This window comes from Oncorhynchus gorbuscha, linkage group LG21 (genome assembly GCF_021184085.1).
Source record: "Oncorhynchus gorbuscha isolate QuinsamMale2020 ecotype Even-year linkage group LG21, OgorEven_v1.0, whole genome shotgun sequence".
Taxonomy (NCBI): domain Eukaryota; kingdom Metazoa; phylum Chordata; class Actinopteri; order Salmoniformes; family Salmonidae; genus Oncorhynchus; species Oncorhynchus gorbuscha.
The window spans coordinates 48,289,133-48,313,705 of record NC_060193.1 but is presented as its reverse complement, the minus strand read 5'-3'; the positions used below and the strand labels follow the sequence as shown (position 1 = coordinate 48,313,705).

The 24,573-nt window shown below is 42.6% G+C and overlaps 2 protein-coding genes across 2 annotated transcripts in view; both read right to left on the bottom strand.

Moving 5' to 3' along the window:
• Window positions 1–778: 778 nt before the first annotated feature.
• LOC124008562 (ly6/PLAUR domain-containing protein 1-like) lies at window positions 779–10,855 on the bottom strand. Its single transcript, XM_046319931.1, has 3 exons — window positions 10,368–10,855; window positions 7,066–7,200; window positions 779–3,847 (listed from the first exon to the last, which is right to left on the bottom strand). The coding sequence occupies exons 1-3, from the start codon at window positions 10,414–10,416 to the stop codon at window positions 3,612–3,614; spliced, it is 420 nt and encodes a 139-aa protein (XP_046175887.1). The 5' UTR covers window positions 10,417–10,855; the 3' UTR covers window positions 779–3,611.
• A 567-nt stretch (window positions 10,856–11,422) lies between these two features.
• LOC124008030 (nck-associated protein 5-like) overlaps window positions 11,423–24,573 on the bottom strand; it is a 132,663-nt gene continuing 119,512 nt past the window's right edge. Inside the window, exon 19 of the mRNA XM_046318939.1 lies at window positions 11,423–13,875. Within this exon, the coding sequence (XP_046174895.1) occupies window positions 13,792–13,875 (84 nt within the window). The 3' untranslated portion in view covers window positions 11,423–13,791. The remainder of the gene's footprint in view (window positions 13,876–24,573) is intronic.

The following is a 24,573-nucleotide window of genomic DNA, read 5'->3' as shown; positions in this document are numbered from 1 at the left end:
ACTAGTTTGTGCAAGGCTAGACAGCAAAACAGTGACAATGTTCTGAAGACATGGTTAATCGTGGTCACGAATGGGTCGTCATAATCCAACACAATTATACAGTAGTTGTAATTAGAGAAACCTAACAATGCAAACCTTTGAGAGAGAAAAAATCTGAAATGAAGGTCTATTGCATTAGTATTGTCTGTAATAATGGAATTACAACGTTGGAAATTGGGAGCGGCAGAATTACAACGAAACAGGTGCGTGGGTGGAGGCTTTGTCCACTTAGATGTCAACGTTAATCGATGAAACCACTTCAATGTTTTCCATTCTGCCCTAGTCTACATCTAGCTGTGTGGAAGTGACAGAAATATGAAATGCAGGGACATCTCCTTGTGATATCCATTTTACAGACGGTGGAATCAGTTGAACAAGGTCCACATAGTACGTACCTGGTGGAGAATAAGAAGAAAAACCCTAGCCGCTGGAGGTCACTGAGACATGATATTTCACAGCCTCCGTCACCCTGGGTCTCTCATTTAAACGTGGGGCACGGCTGTGTCGGGCATCCCTCTCTCCCTGGCTCCCTTCCTCCATCTCTCTCTCGCAGTGTGGGACTTAACAAGGCCCACGTCTCACTTACAGACAAGCCTTAACTCCCCAGCAAAAGAGGTTGGCATTTTAAGACTCATGAGGTCATTAAAAATCGTATTATACATATTGTATTTGTCTATTACGTATTTAGGTCAATTGAAAACAGAATGGTGAGTCTGCTGTTTCAGAAGCACTGTTTTTCTTGTCATAACTCTTTATTTGCATTTCACATGGGCAGAATATACAATCACTCTTCACAGAAGACCAATTAAGGTAGACCAATTCTGTTGAACATGTCTACCTGTTAGCTCAATGCCTTACACATTCACGATAAACATCAAATCAGGAGGGAAAACAAGCTCTATCATTATCCCTATCGTTTAATTTAATCACTATCTTTAATTTGAAAGCTGAAATATGACATACTTCTTACATGATCCTCTTTACAAAGCCTTTCAATAATTATAATGGCCAATTAATAAATCGAAACAAATCAAAATGAGAGTAAATTATTAGATACGTTTCTGAAGTCTATTGACATTTCAATAAATGCTGTATTTTAAAAATAAAGGTCTTCCCTTCAGTCTCTGTGCTGCCATTTCAGAAGAATAAATAAATAATCAATTGACAATAGACTCAGCTGGAAAAAAAGACAACGTAGATGCTGTAAAGCTACTGTTCAGCTAGTACGAGTATGACTGGCAAAAGCCCATGGCACAAGAACCAAGAAAGAAACACTAGCCAACATAAATAAACACCCCCTCGTGTATTTCCTCCTGCAACTGTTGTCCTTTACACTTTTGTATGTACAGTTCCCTCCCAAATTAACTCAACAATGTCGCGTCAACAAGTAGTCATATAAACTCTAATTACCATTGAGGGGCGTCAGTTTTAGGGGTCAATAGAAACATTTTGACCAGTCACTCACTCCAATGTTTTATGTGGATCATGTTATACAATCCTAAACAGTTGTGTTTGTGCTCTCTCTGGTACTTTCGAGTGGCAATCCATCAGACAGGAAACATCAATCGAAAGAGAGAGAATATGATTTCAGTAAGACATAACAGTAGGAGCAGTATTTGTACATGATGCATTGTTGAGCATATGTATCCATCAACTCTGACCCTCCACCGATAGCTAAGTGATCCATTCCACAACACACCGCGCGTGGTGAGCGTTCCAGATCGCGGATCGTTTTGCAATTGTTTCCACTTCCGTGAGTCAATGTGTTGCAAAGGACATATGCTGCTGAATGAGCATTATACTAACATCATAAATAGTGGCAGGTGAGCAACTACACTAAAAAGCACCTCTACACAGTTTAATAAGCAGGTAGCTACAATAACCAATACTTATATCCGACCTTCCCGCAATGACAGCCACATATCTCATGTCTATACAGAACATTTTATAATATGCATCCCTGCAATGAAATGTCCTTAATGTGAATTTATCAGTTATGTATAACTGAACTGCATAAGTTCTACAACTAAAAAGCTGAACTATAAGGACTGTTGAATGACTTCAAATATACTTTTTCTAGGCAAGTCAGTTAATAACAAATTCTTATTTTCAATGACAGCCTAGGCACAGTGGGTTAACTGCCTTGTTCAGGGGCAGAACAACAGATTTTTGCTTTGTCAGCTCAGGGATTCAATCTTGCAACCTTTTAAGGTTCCTAGTCCAACGCTCTAACCACTAGGCTACCTGCCTCCCTAATGACACCTAAAAAGTTTTTGAAGTTGAAACCAGATGTTGATGCAGATTATTATCATTCTGTAAATGACTACAGCTAATAACAGGTTACTGAATATGTTGATTTATATAACGTCTAAATGGATAAGTTTAACAACAAATCCCTTGTGTCTTTCAGCAATATTTGAAGTCCAAGAAAGTAACTGGGTATATACAGATGTGGGATCTTAATTTGATCAACCTGTTTTTGCAGGGAATTTCCTGCACAGTAGGAAAAGTAAACTTGTAGTGTATTCAAGGTTTTTAAAGGCTTCTAAAGTTGTAATTTCCACTTTAAAATTTTGGACTTGGTTTACCCTATCAAAAAAATGTATTAACCCCTACAAAAATGTCCATTAATTATAATCTACACAATAATTCAAATTTATGTAGGATTTGTTGCTGTAGGAATATTTTCCTGCTGTGAGAAACTGGTCAAATTAAGATCATACATCTGTACTTACAAATGATATAAGACATGAGATCCTGCAGTTAGTACTTACTGTAACAAGAACTTGTACCAGTAGCAAATGATGCAGACATCTAAGTATGTCTCCACAATCCCTACAACTCGCTGCTCAATGTCCTTAGCTGTCAGTGCCATCTCTACACTCAGATCTATGATGAGTTAACACAATTCTCACACAGCTAAACGGCTGTTGAGTACTCACTGACTGTGATCCCGTCTGACTCCTAATCATCAGAACTATTGATCTGGCGCGTTCGATCTACCTATAAACAGGAGAACACCGACGTTGATGAGGTCAGTGCCCACTGCCCCCAATAGGGACCCTACAGAGTAAGCAAAGGGTGATTGGAGGGCAAGGGATGAACGACGAAGAAGGAGGCAATGGTAAAGCATTCAGTTCTCAAAAACTCAAAACACCAGGATTATAAAAGAGGATCCTTCCAAAGAGTCTTAAGCTCTTGAGTACCCGATCCAAAGATGAAGCTGTAAAGTCCACAGGTGGCTGCTGAGGGGAGAACGGCTCATAATAATGCCCGGAACGGAGCAAATGGAATGGCATCAAACACCTGGAAACCATAGAAACCATGTGCTTGATGTATTTGATACCATTCCACCTACTCTGCTCCAGTCATTACCACGAGCCCGTTCGCCCCAGTGCCACCAACCTCCTGTGATAGTCTCTTATGTATAGGATTCCTCTCCAAAGACGACACTAGAGTCTGATGTAGCCAATACACTACGTAGTGTTATGTACACTGTAGGCTTTATGTACTCTCATAATACTCTAGTGTGATCTTCGGGTAGAGGAGGGGACAAATGGACGCCTCTAGGTCTATGCCAGAGAGAGGGAGACCAGCGTGAGGGAGACCAGCAGCAAAAGAAGGGAGGAAAATGAAGAGGTGGCGGCCGACGGGACAGGGCGGTTCTTCTTCCGGGGCCCATTGCAGAGCGGTGTGTTACAACAGGAGATGCACACAGAGTTGATCCTTCCAGTGCAGAACTGCTGGTAGCCTGATGAGGATATGAGGCATGCCCCGGACGAGGCACAGGACTTGCGGTAAAATATGCCTGAAGAAGGAGAGAGAGAAGCGGTCAGGGATAGTGCAAAGCTATACAGGAAGTCCAGGTCAAGGTATGTGTGGTAGTGAGACTGTTGGAGAAACTGAGCCAAGTCTCTGAACAAACGGAGGTAGCAAATTCACTGGGGAAGGGAGGGTTAAAAGTCCTTCAACTGTCATTTTTGTTTTGTTTTCATTAATGTGTGTCTGTTTCATGGGATGTCTGGCCTACGCCATGTCTCGCACCCTTTCACAGTGCATTTTCTTGTGCGTAAAGCAAATATCTGTGAAAATCAGACAAAGCATGATCTAATCTACCTTTTTTTCACAAATATACAGGAATAACAATTACACATCAAGAAAATGTGGTGATTTGAAAATATTAGCCTTAGGATCTTAGCTTAGTGAGAAATTCTCGAGACATACAGTATATTGTAATTCAGTGCTATTTGCAATTTAACAGAACTTTATCCTGAACAATACTGGAATGGTTCATATTCCTGGGAGGTGATCCTCTAAGTGCCTGGAACCTTTGTAGAGCCGTTATAAGAAATAAAACCTTGAGAATGTCACCTCGACAGAATATAATTCTCTCAAACGATGGAACAATTGCAACAAAACTATGCTTTGATTTATATGGTGGCGAGAGAATGCACATGAACAAGAGTATTTCGATTTCATGGAAATGTTGTTGTGCCATTAAGTCTTACCACAGGAGGTGGTAAGAAAGCCTGCGTCTCCCTGCCTGATAAATGAACACCTTGCAGGGACTCAACAACTCCCACTTCTCCCTACTCCTTCCTAGGAAATAGACACTGGGCTTTTGGACACAAACAAATCCAAGGTGACCCTGGAGATGTGACTCACGCTCCACTGAATCTATAAGCATTAGTAATTGTTATAAGCATATATGGATGCTTATAATGTGTTCTTTGCTGAAATTTGTCAACAGACTGCAAAGAGCTTTCGGAATGATGAGAAGGGGCGGCAGATAGCCTAGTGGTTAGAGCATTGGGCCAGTAACCGATAGGTCGCTGCATCGAATCACCGAGCTGTCGTTCTGGCCCTGAACAAGGCATTTAACCCACTGTTCCCCGGTAGGCAGTCATTCGCAAGTTCATAAGTGCTCACGACATGTCTTACATTGCATTGTAACTGTGGCATAGTGCGTTATACCTGTCGACGTTAAGTAAAGTGTTACGAAAAGTTGTAATTAAAGCGTAGAGAGGAAATAGATGAAAGGGGGAAGAGAACTGCTAGTCACATTAAAACTTCCTTCAAAACTTTACTGCTCTAATTTACTCGTCTTTCTCTTGAAATAATGACAGATGAGCTGTCAGACAAAGTGGCAATTTGTAAATGCAATACAATATTCTTGTTTTGTCTCAAAGACGTCAGACAAGCCTTCAAGACAAAAGTAGACAATTTCAGCCTGTGTCGGCCCCTGATTACGGCTATTAAGTTTGACATAACGAACAATACAACTTTAGCTTAATCAACCCTCTTCTTTGTTCCATACTTCATCACTATGCACATTTAGAACTGACTGTCTAACAAACCAAGTCCCCAAACCTTTATTGGGGGGAGGAATGGGTAGAGACCAAGCTGACACCAATTCACGTGTAAAAGCCAACTTTCCTTGAGGATTATATTACAGAGGTCTTCACATATCATACACACATTATGCAAGTACCTCTTTCCACGAAAATGTTATGGTAATTCGCAAATTCATTATTTGTGATAAATTGCGGTTGCTGCACATAAAGATAATTAGTTAGGCTCCTGGTCTCAGTTTGACATTATATGAAATGATCAAATTAAGGAACACATTCATTACCCAACATTGCTAGAAGGTTTTATGTTAGAATAAAAGTATGCATGAATTTTCATTTTATCTGCTTACAGGAGCACATAAGAATCCCTTTGCCAACATCGCATTAGAATCAAATGACTCAGAAGACCTTTCTAAAGAGTGCAGAGACTGGAAATGATTTGTGAATATACTGTAAGCATGTGCATTTCACACAAAAGTGCATCCTTATCTCAAGGTTATTCAAACCATTACACAGCATTACACATAGTGTACATTTGTCCATGACATTATTGTCATAGACCATTGCCTTTGAGTGATGAAGCTTGTCCACCATCACGTTCAGAGACATAGTTTGGGCATAAAACACTCTCTAAAGACAATCTAGCTACATGTATGATGGTCTTGGTACATTATTTTAATACTATTGTAAATGAAAGCATACATTTGATCACAAGTGACATACTGTACATGTAATAACACTGGATGTGGTAGGAACAATAGGCCTAGAGTATTTGAAGGGCGTTATCTCATTAAGCAATAAGGCACGAAGGGGTGTGCTAAATGGCCAATATACCACAGCTAAGGGCTGTTCTTAAGCACGATGCAACCTGGAGTGCCGGGATACAGCCCTTAGCTGTGGTGGTATATTGGCCATATACCACAAAACTCCTGTGGTGTCTTGTTGCTATTATAAACTGGTTACCAACGTAATTACAGCAGTACAAATAAATGCTTTGCCATACCCGTGGTATACGGTCTGACATGCCACAGCTTTCAGCCAATCAGAATTCAGGGCTCATATTACCCAGTTTATAATGAAAAAAAAATGATTCATGGATCAACTGAGTACAGCAACCAGCAACCAAGGGGGTTAACCTTCCTTTGGGAAAATCCCATTAAAAGAATATGAGCCATAAACCATGAATTAACTATGGTAATAGCCTCTTCATCTATGGAGATTCTTTGATAGTTCCCAATTGATTTAGTGGGCATACGTATAGGCCTAGTTTATGATCTCATTTGTTTACGTTACAAGGAGACCCTTTAGGTCAGTTCCACTGAATTCAGAGATAGAGAGGAAGTACACGAAAGAGGAAAATATACCTTATTTAGGTCACATGTTAAAAGTGTCACAGTCAGAGAAGGCAGTGTGGCCTGGGGTTGGTCTAGCTGCAGAACACATCTCTATTGTGTTCGACGTGGGTTCTAATCCGACCCACGCCCTTCTGACACAAAACAGATCCCCCAAACTTCCTGTCTTTCTCTCACTAGTCTCTCTCGTCAAACTAAAGCTCACACTCTGCTGTGGCGGAGATACAGCATCTGCGAGAAGGGAATACTCTCCCACTATCTCGATCCAATGAAGAACAAATGAGGAAAGGAATGGGACTGCCCAGGAGACTCTGTTTTCTTACCATCCTTCTTCACCAGTACCTCTTTCTGACACATGTCCTGCACGTTGACCGTGCAGTTGACAATGAACTCCGGCGTGGAGCATTCATTGTTTTTCACCTCCTCACACTGGTAACATTGGATCTGGAGAGCATAGCCTGTACAAGAGAGAGAGAGAGAGAGAGAGACAGGAAGAACCGCAAGGGTTAAAAGAAACAACATTTCTTTAAAGCCCACAAGAACAGTTCACCAGTATCTGGCATATACTGTAGTAATCTCATTAGTCTATGAATGTTGGTCAAGAGAGACTACAGGCAAATTATTTCAGGCGTGTTTAGCTGTGCTTGATTGATCTTGCCTGGCACATCATAACCAATGGAGTGGTCAAAAAAAGTGCAAAGCAACTCTGCCCAACCGGCACTCCAGGCAGGCTAGGCCTTAAAGATTAGGCCTTAAATCTTACTTGAAATATTTGAAAATATTATTTTGTGCAGTTCCGTCATTAGTATTATCCCTTGTTCATTTAGGGCCTTTCAGCCCAACATATTTTCCTCCCAACTAATCAAGAATAAGTGTTTTTGTGATCCATTGCCATTACCACAGACCAGGAACTGTATCCTCGAGGAGAGACAAATGCATCTTTGAAATGAAAAAGTCTCTTTGCTGGCATTTTGAAAGTCAACTTGGTACCTATTTGCAATGATCAGAGGACAAGGAGGTGGACTCTGAAGAAAAGACTGGATCTCCTCGATGAATAACACATGTGAAGATGATCTCAACGAGCATTTCATGTTGGAGAGTCGATGTTGATGCTATCCTTACACATGCGGACATGTTGCAAACATCAGACAATAGGACTTTGAGCTAATATGATGACATTTCTGTACCACACCACAGAAAGCACTGATGAGTCACACAAAACACATACTTCTCTGACTACATACACGCTTGTCAAGACAGCAAAGGAACACAGTAGAGAGGAGTTGTTTAACGCACAAACAGATCTGGAGTCAGGATAAAGGGATTTTGACTGAAAATAATGAACAAATAAGTTTCAACAATATAAATCCATACTCTCATTTACTTGCCAACTAAACTTAATCAGACACAATTGTGTGTGGAAGCTGGGCATACTGTATCTGTGCAGGGAAAATGGCCCCTCAACTTTACCCACTAGAATGATAATTGCCATTCTGACTACTACAGGTCAAAACAATCAAGCCAGAGTGTTCCAGACAAAGTGCTTTATCCACACACTCAATGAAGCTGTTGCTCCAGCACTGACTTCAAATGAGATGAATTCATTCTAACATGACCGATTGGAATTAAATGGAAATTGAGATTAACAAAGAATGACAGATGGTTGGCTATTCATGCAAAATTGTTTCACAGGGATGAAAAATCAGAAGAATTTAACAGAGGATTACCGGATGGAGAGCACAATCAGATTCAGGGTTTGCAAATGGGAGTTTAGCCGAAACATGCATGACCGTGCAATGATAAACAATAATTCAACATTTTCTCAAGCGCCACAGTTTCAGGTCATTTGTTCTCCATGACAGATAGTACTGTGTTCTAATTATTGAACTGGAGACAGTCATTCATTTCCCAGTCTGACAGCGCCATCAAGCACAAATTCAATTGAAAAGGATCCCACCCCAAAAAATCAGAGCGTAATTACGTTAAAACCAGATAAATGCTTCAAAACCCCATCCATCAACCGAGCAATAGTCTCTTAAAGTGCCTAAACACATCCTAGACTGTATTGCATTTGTCCTCTATAAACCACTGGATATTGACACTATATATAATGAACATTTAGGCAAGCATAAAGTTATGTACATATTGTCTATACTGTTCATTTTGTTCCGCAATACCCTTTTCACTGAGGTAAAAAAAAAAAACTAATCAAATTACTTAGAAGTAATTTCTGCTAACAATGAAGATGATGTTTTAAGGAGTGGGTATGTTAACCAAACGCAGCACATCCAACTCAGAACGGACAGAACGTTTGTATGTTATTTACACCAGAGGCATTTTTGGCAAGATCACTGTTCATATGCCATGTGCAATGGGTTCAAGTGGAAATGTGGACTGGAAAAGCTCTGAGCGGCTGATTGTCACATCATTCTAATGATATGATCCGTGGACTTAAGTTGGAATGACAATGCGGACTACCCCATTGACATGGATTATCATTGTCATTTTACCTGATTCTTTTTTTTAGCAACTACATTACCCCCATGTGTATACATTATTAGCATATCATTGCTATAAGGTGACCCATGTGGATTGAGAAATCCGTTTATTTGCCATCATCTATCTTCAATTGTGTATTTTCCTTCCACAGTCATCTGAAGAGAGACAGCTTTGTTATTCTCTGCATATTTAGTGATATTAATATTCATCACAGGTGTTCATGGAGTGGTATATCAGCTCATTTAACACCCACAAATAAAAAATGGTGATTTAGTTCACTACATTCACCAGAGCTGACAACTGTTGATCAGTCATGTTCCTTATCATTTGAGCTTGATGGAATGCCTACACCTGTAAAATAAAATGTTGAATTGCATTTGTGTTGTCAATTAGAGAGCTATTAATTAGCTATTGATAATGAGTGGCCTACACATGTCCCTCTGCTTTATAAAATGAGTGAATACATTCGTCACCTGTAATGGTGTCTAGTCATGTTTAATAGCAATTAATCGGAATACTTAATAGCCTAATTAGCATACCATGTAGGGCAATTGTAAGATCACAAATATGCTCTAAATATGGAATAATGTTCAATGTTTCAGCATGTCACGCTCTGTAATTTAACATTGACATTTTTAAACAACATCATTAAATTGAATAAAATATATGTAAAATAGAAGTCTAAATCACATTTTGAAAATATCTGCCTTTGCACAGGTGATATGCGCAATAGTTTTACAGACGTAATTATGACCTAAGGTGACATATTTTTTTGTAGCTGGAGCGCAGGTGCCTATAGAAATGTCACATTCAAGAATCTGTGCCACAATTTCTTATTCCAAGACCGTTATAAATGCATTTACTGAGATGATTTGATCTGCAACGGTAACATCCTGCGCGCCTCCCTGTTGGCATTACTAGACCTCTCCTGGACTTCTGAAAAACGTGTTATTGTTTTCATCTGACAACAAAAAGCTGCCCAAAATCATTTAACCATAATCCAAACTTGAATTAGATTGGAATAGCTGGAAACGTTTACACATCACGAGGAAATACTCTCAGCACTCGAATACAACGCAGAAAGCCAACACATGTAAGATTACGCAGTCTCCAAAGTTTAGCATACCTGTTTTGAGGAAAATTCCAAGCAAAGTTGCATAAATGAGAAGCAACATCCTCTCCCAAATGACACTTTAGAGGAACACATCAGACCAGGTGAACTTAAAACGAAAGCAAAACCCTTAGATGGATCCGTGGCATCAAAGTGTTAGAGCACATTCTGCAGCGAGGAATGTGATGCGCAGCGCTAAACGAGGGCGAGCTCTGCGGTTCTAGAGACCACGTTGCAGAATTCCAGTGAAATTGGATAAAGATAAATCATAAAACGTACCACGTGATGAAAGCTCGTGATACGGAAGAAATGAATCAATCACTCATATCCTACACACGCAGATCCGCGACTGTTAATTAAATTGCGTCCAAATATGAAAAGGTCACCTTTGGATAGGCTTTTGGGCATGGAATGCACCGTTGGCAGACATGCACATTTAACCCGATTTAGAAAGGCTACTATTCCTTAAATACATTTGTTGAGATCATCTCGTGGTTCTTCTGTCTGTTGTGGATCTTGTACGTTTTGTGTTAGAGAAAGAGAGAGAGACAGAGAGAGAGAGAAGTGGGAGAGAGAGCGAGAGAGAATGTTTGGAAGTCACTCTAGGGTGGCTGAATTAATTACTTTTATTTATAGTCACATAATTACCCATCAAGAGACTAATTGTTATAAATCCACCTGCTTTATACGGACTGTCTCAGAGAGTAAAGCTCGGGGAAAACGGGCTATACGTTTAACACGTTTTATAGATGAAGAATATGACATGAGCTTTATGGCAAGCATTTGAAGACAGGACGAGGATCAAACTTTCCCTTGCCATTATTAACAATTCCCTGCTGTAGCCTACATACAGACATTTCAGGTACACATTTATGAGCGCAACGGCAAAGATCAGTGAAGATCTCACTGTTCCTTGTGACTATAGTACCTTACATTTGACTACAGTATATGATATTGAACGCACACCTGTATGACAGCACGCACGCACATGCACACGCACACGCAAACTTCAACTTCCAACAGTTACGGAAGCTGCACCAAATTGAAAATAGGAAATCATTTATTTTTAATTTTTATTGGAAATGATTACATAAAATATATCATTAAAAGTCTAATGTAACAGCCAAAATTGCACACGTAATTACCAAAGTAACACTGCTGGTAACAGGTTCTCTTACAAAGGAACAATCAAGCAGAGAAGATGTGAAGTAGGACAATTAAACAACACTATACAGTTCCATGTACAAAAAGTGGGATATAAATACTCGTCAGCTAGAAAAAAATACACATTATGGTCTTAGCAAACCTCTCCTTACATATTGTTAACAGTTTCATGGAAAATTGTTCAAACAATGAAACGTACACAATCTGTTTTGATTAGCACCAGAATCAAATTACGCACGTTTGGCATGATTATTTATTCCTATTACGTTTCAAATGTGTTATTGGATAAAGTGATAAAGGGTTGCAGTTGTAGCTTTTATTCGACAAAATAAAACATTTTGTATCGACAAACCCTAAGGAAGTCACAAAACGAGGAAACGGTCAAGAAAAGTTGAGCTGTTCTCAATCAGAAGACATATATACAAGGTTGAATGATTGGCAAACGTAACACAATGATTTAAATTTAAAATTGCATATACCAGTCAGCAATGCTCCATTCTGATATTAACTTAATTGCAGTATTTAACACACAAACAAAATATACAAAGAAAGGAGTGTTTTATGATTCTACAAGAGACACAATTTCAACAGTTATGTTATCCTGGAGTTCATGAAGGTTTTACTTTTAAAAAAATGTCTGTTTTCCATTAAAAATGACAGCATTTTCCGTGAGTTGTAACCTTATATTCAAGGTAACTAGGTATAAGCGTTGCATTTTCCCTGAGCTACTAGCATAGACCTTGCTCCGTAAATGTGTTATTGAAGCCAACAGAAGTTTCTGATTCATAAGTACCATTCAGACACTAGTTTAGTTCTGTTTACATTAAATACTGAGTGACCCAAGTACAATGGTGATGGTACGGGATACTTCAGCATTTTTTTCTACTTCCCCAGAGTCAGATGAATTCGTGGATACCCTTATGTCTCTGCCAGCAGTTTGAAGGACGCTGCTAAATGTTCTCATAATGACTGGAAGTCTATGGTAACTGCTAGCATGCTAGTAGATACCATAGACGTCCAGCCATTGCGCTAACGGTAGTTAGCATTGGCTCACACAACTAACTCTAACTTCCTTCATACTTGATTCAGAGGCATAATAATGGCCTCCATGAGTTCATCTGACTGGGGATGAAGATAAACGGATTTGTTGCCAAATATCCCAAAGTATCCCTTTAAGCCACTACACAGCAGTTGAAGTTCAGCTTGACAGTTTTGACTTGCTGGTAGAAATGATTGATTGTGTATTGATCATGTATTTTTCATCTGTAATACAACTCAAAGTCAATACTGACTCCAGTACATTCAATATGCAGGATATTATTCTTTAAGATTCCACAGTACTGGTGGTACAATTAAATGTGCATATGCATGTATTTAGGTCACTTAATATAAAGTATAAATCACACCACTTCAAAAATAAAATACATTATTTGTTCTTGTTCTAATGTGTGTCAGATTCTAGTTCACCATGCAACTTTCAAGATACCACAGCAGTCTGGAAATCGTACACGTTTGAGCCAATGGCTTTAAATTTGAGAAATAATGATCAGTGAGAAAACCATATATCCACATCCAACAACCGTAATAGTTTTTTTGCACATTTGATGATTCTTAAGGTATTGCTTCACACTACTAGGCATCATCAGTTGCTCCTGATGATATTACTGATTGGTTTGATTTGGTGGTATTTACTCTAGTTGTGTCTTCAAGTTGAATTTCACTTTTTAAATTCCTTATAAACTTTGTACAGTATTTTTTTTACAGTGCAATGATAAAAAACATTCCCCCTTCGGGAAAATACATTACGCTAGAAGACTATTTCTAATATTGCTCTCCACACCTTGAACGGTGGTAAGGTTGTAGCCTATAGTTTAATTGTTCAGGTTAGAGGTCATGCAAACTGTACAGTCTGGGTTCACGTCCTTATCTTATGACATCACCTATGACATCACTTCCTTCCTTGTGACCTAAGTGCTTCGGTTGGTGGGAGTAGCAGAGGACTCCACAGAATCATCCCCGGCCTCCACTTTCTTACTCTACACATCGTTGGAGCCTTGACTGGTGCATGAGGAGAAGCTGTCGTAGAGCGAATCGCCGAGAGAACCCACACACTCGGCCCCGGGCTTGTTGGAGTAGTAGCTGGACGACGAGGGCTCGGTGTCAACCCTGCTGCAGCAGTCCTCTTCTCTCTCCCCTGCGGAACAGGAGCAGTCACCGCTACTGGGCCTTAGCTCTGTCTCCGGGTACAGCCCCAGCCCACTGCTGTTCAGCTTGTTCAGGGAATCCAAGGACACGTCCCTGGGGCCGACCTGGACCCCCCTCCGCAGCCGCCTGTCGTCATGTCCACTTGATTCCCTTTCTACAGCAACAACAAGACAAACAAGAGAGGGGAAAATTAGACGAGAGGCGTTTTTGTCATCTGCCCACACTGAGTCCACACTGCAGCACATTATTATCACACTTTAAAGGGTCAATCTGGTATTCAAACAACAATAAAGATTTCCCAGATTGCCTCTATCACCATAACATATCATATAAGTCATCTGTCACTCGGTCTCTCAATTAAGAATATCCAGAAGCAACAAAAACAAAGGCTGTCATGCTGAATTTACACTGAGTGTACAACAAATTAGGAACACCTTCCTAATATTGAGTTGCGCCCCCCTTTGCCCTCAGAACAGCCACAATCTATTGGGGCATGGACTCTACAAGGTGTCGAATGTGTACCACAGGGATGCTTGCCCATGTTGACTCACGAGGTCAGTCTATGTCATGGAAATGTTTTGCACACTCAGGGTACATCTACTTCAGCGTGAAGCAACACCACAAAGCAATTTGACTACCGCCATTCCTGAGTGTCGCATTGATTTATTGAGAGCTTTGTTCATTCTCCTCCCATGCTTAAGGCCCAATAAGTCCGTCTGGGGGAATCTGCCGTGAGATATCAACCTCTACAGGGAGAGAGGGAGAGGGAGGGAGAGTGATTCTCCTTTGTAGTTGTTTTAACACAACGTATTATAATGTTGTCAGCAGCCCATGATGTTAAAAAAGAAACGAGTCAAACAGTGGCCGGCTTATTCTCGCTATAAATTAACCAATGGCTTAACCTCAAATATACTGTAGAGCAAACATCTATTGTATATCATTTTGCATATTGATATATTGTATATTGTTATATTGTTTTTGGTATGCACAGAGAATCTCACTTAGAGAATCTTAGTGAATCTCACTTAAAGGTATAATGTGGGATCTGGGTATCTGTTCAATGGAGATTTCAATCCATTGTGTGTTGAAGAATATACCACAACAAGAGTGGGGCTGCCATTTTTCTAAGAAATAAATCCCAGATTGCAGCATTAATGTTGCAGTTTCAGGATGAATCTACGACTAGAGCCCTCTAGGTCCTGTTGTTTATGTACTTTAGAGAAATACTTTTGGCATGTACACTTTAATTGTGTTTGGTTGCTGAACTCATTGCCTTCTTTCATGGAAAACGCCTCCAAGCCATTCCACCAACCTTGAGTAAATTGGCAACACAACAATAGGAGAAGTCCCCAGTGAGATAAATATATATAAAAAGCTCCCACATACTGTCATACTGTCATAAATCTAACCACAGTGAATACAAAACACATCTTCAGTAGAAACAAAAATGTATGTTGTGTAATTCAGCCTTGGTCAATAACTACTAGAATATCTTAACGGAAATATCTATGCAGAAATGCACTAAGGAATCTTGAAATAATTTGAGGAATTGTTAGAAGGAGCCTGTGCTCTCTTTATCTGTGGTAAAAGTAAACACAAATCTCTGGATAACTGGATTTTCCTCCAGCCAATCTGCCGAAGGGGCCAAGCCATCCACACATTTCCCGGGTGGAGAGTATACAGAGGTATTACCATATTATCAGGGGTATAGACTGCCTTCGGGGTTGCACTAAGTCCTCATCATTAAGTGTTCATTGCCAGGTGCCTCTTAGAAATGGCTTTCCTCCCAGGAACTCCAACCACTCCACTAACAATCTGGTGTTTTACAGTAATGCATTCTAAACACAGGCACTGCAGGTTAGATATTCTTCATATACTAAATCAGCACAGAGAAAATCAGACTTCTGAAAAATACCACTTTTGAGCTACAATGACTAATAATGGTAATTCAAGGGTTGGTGATAAAAACAAATGTGATTCAAATCTACACACTGACACATATCTCCATTCTAGCAAAGTTACTGGAAAATCAAAAGTGCCATATCGAAAATGCTTTTTAGTCCAAGACTAGGCTCAATCTGGGTCCGGGAAACAAACCCTATAGTATGTGCCAGTGTAGTGTAGTCTACAGGTGCAAGGATGTGGGAGACCATGAGAACAGAGCAGAGGGTGTATGACTTGATTGTGATCAGTGATTGGAATTGGGGTGGCCTTTCGTTCAGTGCCTTTGACAGTGAGGAACAGCAATCATGGTCCTGTTCTTCTCCAAACAGCACTGAGCTCTCTATCTCGGCAGGAGGGATTCTTATCTGTGATTGAATTTGATTTGGTGAAACACAATTACCACTCTTGTCTGTGGGTCGAAAACCAACCTCCGTGCAGACCTTGACCATCCGCTGGCACCTAAGGAGCCAGTTGAAGTGTATCCTTTACAACGGACCACACAGGAAAACATCGCCTCAGGGGCACTTCAGGTGGAAAAAGATCTTGTCAGCGGCTAATTGGTTATCATCTAGCAACTCTGAGGTATTTCAGTTCAATGGGAATGTCTTGGGTAACTGGGATTCTGAAAGAAAATATACGTTGGAAACATTCTTACTTCTAAAGGTGTCAAGAGTCAGTCAGTCGATAAGGAGGCCAAAGAGAGAATGGCTGTTCTTCTCCCTGACTGGGATTCTGGACAATTATTGTGTGTCTGAAATATGTTTTGTTCATATACCACTAATGGTATACTGTTGTGTATGTATGTAAACTCAGCAAAAAAAGAAACGTCCTCTCACTGTCAACTGTGTTAATTTTCAGCAAACTTAACATGTGTAAATATTTGTATGAACATAACAAGATTCAACAACTGAGACATAAATTGAACAAGTTCCACAGACATGTGACTAACATAAATTGATTGATGTGTCCCTGAACAAAGGGGGGGTCAAAAGTAACAGTCCATATCTGGTGTGCCTGCCTTACAACAGGACTACAAGCCCTCAGTCCAGCCTCTCTCAGCCTATTGCGGACAGTCTGACCACTGATGGAGGGATTGTGCGTTCCTGGTGTAACTCGGGCAGTTGTTGCCATCCTGTACCTGTTCCACAGGTGTGATGTTCGGATGTACCGATCCTGTGCAGGTGTTGTTACACGTGGTCTGCCACTGCGAGGACGATCAGCTGTCCATCCTGTCGTCTCACGGTATGGCCATTGCAATTTATTGCCCTGGCCACATCTGCAGTCCTCATGCCTCCTTGCAGCATGCCTAAGGCACGCCCACACAGATGAGCAGGGACCCTGGGCATCTTTCTTTTGGTGTTTTTCAGAGTCAGTAGAAAGGCCTCTTTAGTGTCCTAAGTTTTCATAATTGTGACCTTAATTGCCTACCGTCTGTAAGCTGTTAGTTTCTTAAAGACCGTTCCACAGATGCATGTTCATTAATTGTTTATGTTTCATTGAATAAGCATGGGAAACAGTGTTTAAACCCTTTACAATGAAGATCTGTAAAGTTATTTGGATTTTTACAAATTATCTTTGAAAGACAGGGTCCTGAAAAAGGGACCTTTCTTTTTTTTGCTGAGTTTATGTATGTATGTACAGGCAGTAGCAGCTGGCATGCAATTGAAAAATATATATATATATATATATTGATTCACACTTACATGTCTGTACTTACATGGCTGTATATTGCCTCCACACTTACATGTCTGTACTTCTATTTCCAATTGCATGTCAAAGGACAAAAACATCCCTCTCTCTCCCCATAACATTAGTGCTCCAGGTAACAAGCTGTTACAAGCAGCTGGGGAGAAGGTGTGAACACAGATATTATATAGTTATGAGGCATATGGCTGTGTAACCTGGCCCTCTCTGGTTTGGCTCCTTAGATCCTGCCATGCCCGGCCCCAGCACAGCATCTAATGCTGTTTTCCCCCTGTCAGAGAGGCCTGCAGCAATCACTATTACCCATCAGGAGAGAGAAAAAGAGAGGTAGCGAGAGAAGGGAGAGCAAGAAGGGAGTGAGAGAGAGAACAAGGGAGAAGGAAAGAAAGAGGGAAAAGGGGAGAGAATGAAAGAAAGAGGGGGGAAGAAAGAGAGGACGAGAGCCAAGCTGAGAAAGATATAGAAAGAAAAAGGGGGTGGGGTTTTAAGGAGGCCGAGGGAAGAGGGGGTGTAGCCAGGCAGGCAGCGTGGCTGTCAGGCAGTGTCAGGATGATGAATGGGGGCCAGGCTGGGCCATGAGGTCTCTGATGAGAGCTGCCGCGCTTTACATCACTCTCCTGAGTGTTTGTGAAAGGTTATTAAAGGCACTTAAATCACCCAATCTCACACAGCATCAGCGCTCCCCGTCTGCACATTCCACACACTTCGCACTTCCAAAACAAATCTTCCATAACGATATTATGAACTTACCTGACTGTGAATGGTTAAGTATACAGTGTGGTCCCAACACCATATTTTACAGTAGGTATGGGTTTCCTTTCGACTCATACATTGTCATTTTGGTGCCACACCCACCACTGGTGTGCGTGGCCAAAGACCTCTATTTTCATGTAATCTGACCAAAGCACCAGTTCCAATAGAATCCAAGTGCCAATGCCATTTAGCACTGCTGGGTGATTTGAAAAGTCCTAGTCAATCGATCAATAATATAATAATACTCTTAGCAAAACAAAAATTAACTTTAATTTACAATCTGTAGAAACTAAGAGAGGTTAGTTTCTATAGAAAGGTTCAGAGCTTTTGTGAAACGTCATCGCACATTTAAATAATAATAATATTGCAAATAGAAATCAAAACTGAATGGACTTCAGTGATCGATGGGGGGGGGTTAAGGGTAAACACAAACAAGGATGGGACAAAAAACAAACGAAAGATAACTATTGTAAAATATACTGTGTTCTTAAAATGTACAGTATATAGTATGTAAAAGCTAGAAGTCGATGTCATGTTTTGTCATTTATTATCTTGTCTTGTCCCTGTGCTTCCCATTCTATTCGTTTCCCTCTGCTGGTCTTATTAGGTTCTTTCCCTTTTTCTATCCCTCTCTCTCCCCCTCCCTCTCTCACTCTCTCGCTCTCTCTTCTCTCTATCGTTCCGTTCCTGCTCCCAGCTGTTCCTATTCCCCTAATCAATCATTTAGTCTTCCCACACCTGTTCCCGATCCTTTCCCCTGATTAGAGTCCCTATTTCTTCCTTTGTGTTCCGTTCCTGTCCTGTCGGTTCCTTGTCTAGAATTCACCGTGCTGTGTTTGTGTATCGCCCTGTCGTGTCGTGTTTTCCTCAGATGCTGCGTGGTGAGCAGGTGTCTGAGTCTGTCTGGTTCAAGTGCCTTCCCGAGGCAACCTGCTGTTCACCTGCTGTTCAAGATCGAGTCTCCAGTTTGTCCTCGTCATTTCGAGTGAAAGTTGTGTTTTTTGTTTGTATTTACTTTACTGGATTAAAGACTCTGTTTTCGCCAAGTCGCTTTTGGGTCCTCTTTCACCTGCATGACAGAAGGAACCGACCAAGGAATGGACCCAGCGACTTCAGACGCTCGTTACACTGCCGTCGAGATCCAAGGAGCCATGCTCGGCAGACACGAGCAGGAATTGTCTGCTGCTCGCCATGCCGTGGAGAACCTGGCCGCTCAGGTTTCCGACCTCTCTGGACAGTTCCAGAGTCTACGTCTCGTGCCACCTGTTACTTCCTGGCCTGCCGAGCCTCCAGAACCTAGGGTTAATAACCCACCTTGCTACTCCGGGCAGCCCACTGAGTGCCGCTCCTTTCTCACGCAGTGTGAGATTGTGTTCTCTCTCCAACCCAACACATACTCTAGAGAGAGAGCTCGGGTTGCTTACGTCATTTCACTCCTTACTGGCCGGGCTCGAGAATGGGGCACAGCTATCTGGGAGGCAAGGGCTGATTGCTCTAACAAGTTCCAGAACTTTAAAGAGGAGATGATTCGGGTTTTTGACCGTTCTGTTTTTGGTAGGGAGGCTTCTAGGGCCCTGGCTTCCTTATGCCAAGGTGAACGGTCCATAACGGATTATTCTATTGAGTTTCGCACTCTTGCTGCCTCTAGTGAGTGGAACGAGCCGGCGCTGCTCGCTCGTTTTCTGGAGGGACTCCACGCAGTGGTTAAGGATGAGATTCTCTCCCGGGAGGTTCCTTCAGATGTGGACTCTTTGATTGCTCTCGCCATCCGCATAGAACGACGGGTAGATCTTCGTCACCGGGCTCGTGGAAGAGAGCTCGCATCAACGGTGTTTCCCTGCTCCGCATCGCAACCATCTCCCTCCTCTGGCTCAGAGTCTGAGCCCATGCAGCTGGGAGGGATTCGCATCTCGACTAAGGAGAGGGAACGGAGGATCACCAACCGCCTGTGCCTCTATTGCGGAGTTGCTGGACATTTTGTTAATTCATGTCCAGTAAAAGCCAGAGCTCATCTGTAAGCGGAGGGCTACAGGTGAGCGCAACTACTCAAGTCTCTCCATCAAGATCCTGTACTACTTTGTCGGTCCATCTACGCTGGACCGGTTCGGGTGCTACATGTAGTGCCTTGATAGACTCTGGGGCTGAGGGTTGTTTCATGGACGAAGCATGGGTTCGGAAACATGACATTCCTTTCAGAGAGTTAGAGAAGCCTACGCCCATGTTCGCCTTAGATGGTAGTCATCTTCCCAGTATCAGATTTGAGACACTACCTTTAACCCTCACAGTATCTGGTAACCACAGTGAGACTATTTCTTTTTTGATTTTTCGTTCACCGTTTACACCTGTTGTTTTGGGTCATCCCTGGCTAGTATGTCATAATCCTTCTATTAATTGGTCTAGTAATTCTATCCTATCCTGGAACGTTTCTTGTCATGTGAAGTGTTTAATGTCTGCCATCCCTCCCGTTTCTTCTGTCCCTACTTCTCAGGAGGAACCTGGCGATTTGACAGGAGTGCCGGAGGAATATCATGATCTGCGCACGGTCTTCAGTCGGTCCCGAGCCAACTCCCTTCCTCCTCACCGGTCGTATGATTGTAGTATTGATCTCCTTCCGGGGACCACTCCTCCTCGGGGTAGACTATACTCTCTGTCGGCTCCCGAACGTAAGGCTCTCGAGGATTATTTGTCTGTGTCTCTTGACGCCGGTACCATAGTGCCTTCTTCCTCTCCGGCCGGGGCGGGGTTCTTTTTGTTAAGAAGAAGGACGGTACTCTGCGCCCCTGCGTGGATTATCGAGGGCTGAATGACATAACGGTTAAGAATCGTTATCCGCTTCCCCTTATGTCATCAGCCTTCGAGATTCTGCAGGAGCCAGGTGCTTTACTAAGTTGGACCTTCGTAACGCTTACCATCTCGTGCGCATCAGAGAGGGGGACGAGTGGAAAACGGCGTTTAACACTCCGTTAGGGCATTTTGAGTACCGGGTTCTGCCGTTTGGTCTCGCCAATGCGCCAGCTGTTTTTCAGGCATTAGTTAATGATGTTCTGAGAGACATGCTGAACATCTTTGTTTTTGTCTATCTTGACGATATCCTGATTTTTTCTCCGTCACTCGAGATTCATGTTCAGCACGTTCGACGTGTTCTACAGCGCCTTTTAGAGAATTGTCTCTACGTAAAGTCTGAGAAGTGCTCTTTTCATGTCTCCTCCGTTACTTTTCTCGGTTCCGTTATTTCCGCTGAAGGAATTCAGATGGATTCCGCTAAGGTCCAAGCTGTCAGTGATTGGCCCGTTCCAAGGTCACGTGTCGAGTTGCAGCGCTTTTTAGGTTTCGCTAATTTCTATCGGCGTTTCATTCGTAATTTCGGTCAAGTTGCTGCCCCTCTCACAGCTCTTACTTCTGTCAAGACGTGTTTTAAGTGGTCCGGTTCCGCCCAGGGAGCTTTTGATCTTCTAAAAGAACGTTTTACGTCCGCTCCTATCCTCGTTACTCCTGACGTCACTAGACAATTCATTGTCGAGGTTGACGCTTCAGAGGTAGGCGTGGGAGCCATTCTATCCCAGCTTCCAGTCTGACGATAAGGTTCATCCTTGCGCTTATTTTTCTCATCGCCTGTCGCCATCTGAGCGCAACTATGATGTGGGTAACCGTGAACTGCTCGCCATCCGCTTAGCCCTAGGCGAATGGCGACAGTGGTTGGAGGGGGCGACCGTTCCTTTTGTCGTTTGGACAGACCATAAGAACCTTGAGTACATCCGTTCTGCCAAACGACTTAATGCCCGTCAAGCTCGTTGGGCGTTGTTTTTCGCTCGTTTCGAGTTTGTGATTTCTTACCGTCCGGGTAGCAAGAACACCAAGCCTGATGCCTTATCCCGTCTGTTTAGTTCTTCTGTGGCTTCTACTGATCCCGAGGGGATTCTTCCTTATGGGCGTGTTGTCGGGTTAACAGTCTGGGGAATTGAAAGACAGGTTAAGCAAGCACTCACGCACACTGCGTCGCCGCGCGCTTGTCCTAGTAACCTCCTTTTCGTTCCTGTTTCCACTCGTCTGGCTGTTCTTCAGTGGGCTCACTCTGCCAAGTTAGCTGGTCATCCCGGTGTTCGAGGCACTCTTGCGTCTATTCGCCAGCGCTTTTGGTGGCCGACTCAGGAGCGTGACACGCGCCGTTTCGTGGCTGCTTGTTCGGACTGCGCGCAGACTAAGTCGGGTAACTCTCCTCCTGCCGGTCGTCTCAGACCGCTCCCCATTCCTTCTCGACCATGGTCTCACATCGCCCTAGACTTCATTACCGGTCTGCCTTTGTCTGCGGGGAAGACTGTGATTCTTACGGTTGTCGATAGGTTCTCTAAGGCGGCACATTTCATTCCCCTCGCTAAACTTCCTTCCGCTAAGGAGACGGCACAAATCATTATCGAGAATGTATTCAGAATTCATGGCCTCCCGTTAGACGCCGTTTCAGACAGAGGCCCGCAATTCACGTCACAGTTTTGGAGGGAGTTCTGTCGTTTGATTGGTGCGTCCGTCAGTCTCTCTTCCGGGTTTCATCCCCAGTCTAACGGTCAAGCAGAGAGGGCCAATCAGACGATTGGTCGCATACTACGCAGCCTTTCTTTCAGAAACCCTGCGTCTTGGGCAGAACAGCTCCCCTGGGCAGAATACGCTCACAATTCGCTTCCTTCGTCTGCTACCGGGTTATCTCCGTTTCAGAGTAGTCTGGGTTACCAGCCTCCTCTGTTCTCATCCCAGCTTGCCGAGTCCAGCGTTCCCTCCGCTCAAGCGTTTGTCCAACGTTGTGAGCGCACCTGGAGGAGGGTGAGGTCTGCACTTTGCCGTTACAGGGCACAGACTGTGAGAGCCGCCAATAAACGCAGGATTAAGAGTCCAAGGTATTGTTGCGGCCAGAGAGTGTGGCTTTCCACTCGCAACCTTCCTCTTACGACAGCTTCTCGTAAGTTGACTCCGCGGTTCATTGGTCCGTTCCGTGTCTCCCAGGTCGTCAATCCTGTCGCTGTGCGACTGCTTCTTCCGCGACATCTTCGTCGCGTCCATCCTGTCTTCCATGTCTCCTGTGTTAAGCCCTTTCTTCGCACCCCCGTTCGTCTTCCCTCCCCCCTCCCGTCCTTATCGAGAGCGCACCTATTTACAAGGTACATAAGATCATGGACATGCGTTCTCGGGGACGGGGTCACCAATACTTAGTGGATTGGGAGGGTTACGGTCCTGAGGAGAGGAGTTGGGTTCCGTCTCGGGACGTGCTGGACCGTTCACTCATTGATGATTTCCTCCGTTGCCGCCAGGATTCCTCCTCGAGTGCGCCAGGAGGCGCTCGGTGAGTGGGGGTACTGTCATGTTTTGTCATTTATTATCTTGTCTTGTCCCTGTGCTTCCCATTCTATTCGTTTCCCTCTGCTGGTCTTATTAGGTTCTTTCCCTTTTTCTATCCCTCTCTCTCCCCTCCCTCTCTCACTCTCTCGCTCTCTCTTCTCTCTATCGTTCCGTTCCTGCTCCCAGCTGTTCCTATTCCCCTAATCAATCATTTAGTCTTCCCACACCTGTTCCCGATCCTTTCCCCTGATTAGAGTCCCTATTTCTTCCTTTGTGTTCCGTTCCTGTCCTGTCGGTTCCTTGTCTAGAATTCACCGTGCTGTGTTTGTGTATCGCCCTGTCGTGTCGTGTTTTCCTCAGATGCTGCGTGGTGAGCAGGTGTCTGAGTCTGTCTGGTTCAAGTGCCTTCCCGAGGCAACCTGCTGTTCACCTGCTGTTCAAGATCGAGTCTCCAGTTTGTCCTCGTCATTTCGAGTGAAAGTTGTGTTTTTTGTTTGTATTTACTTTACTGGATTAAAGACTCTGTTTTCGCCAAGTCGCTTTTGGGTCCTCTTTCACCTGCATGACAGTCGAGGCCTAAGTGTTGTTGTCCATTAGTTTACTCCAATTAGGGAAGGGGATGTAGGGTAAGGGGAAAATAATAATGGAAAATATATAACAAATATATATACATACAGTACCAGTCAAAAGTTTGGACACACCTATTCATACAAGGTTTTTTTCTTTTACTATTTACTACATTGTAGAATAATAGTGAAGACATCAAAACTATGTTATAACACATATGGAATCATGTAGTAACCAAAAAAGTGTTACAATTAAAATACATGTTATATTTGAGAATCTTCACAGTAGCCACACTTTGCCTTGATGTATTTGCATTCTCTCTACCAGCTTCATCGGGTAGTCACCTGGAATGCATTTCAATTAACAGGTGTGACATCTTAAAAGTTAATTTGTGGAATTTATTTTCTTCCTAATGCGTTTGAGACAATCAGTTGTGTTGTGACAAGGTAGGGGTAAAAGACCAAGTCCATATTATGGCAAGAACAGCTCAAATAGTCAAAGAGAAATGACAGTCCATCATTACCTTAAGACATGAAGGTCAGTCAATCCGGAAAATGGC

Excerpts from the sequence above, each read along its gene's own strand:
- LOC124008562 (XM_046319931.1), bottom strand. The coding sequence starts at position 10,416 with ATGTTGCTTCTCATTTATGCAACTTTGCTTGGAATTTTCCTCAAAACA. Across the intron at positions 7,201-10,367 it reads TGGAATTTTCCTCAAAACAG|GCTATGCTCTCCAGATCCAA; the intron begins GTATGCTAAACT and ends TCTCTTGTACAG. Across the intron at positions 3,848-7,065 it reads GGTACTGGTGAAGAAGGATG|GCATATTTTACCGCAAGTCC; the intron begins GTAAGAAAACAG and ends CTCCTTCTTCAG.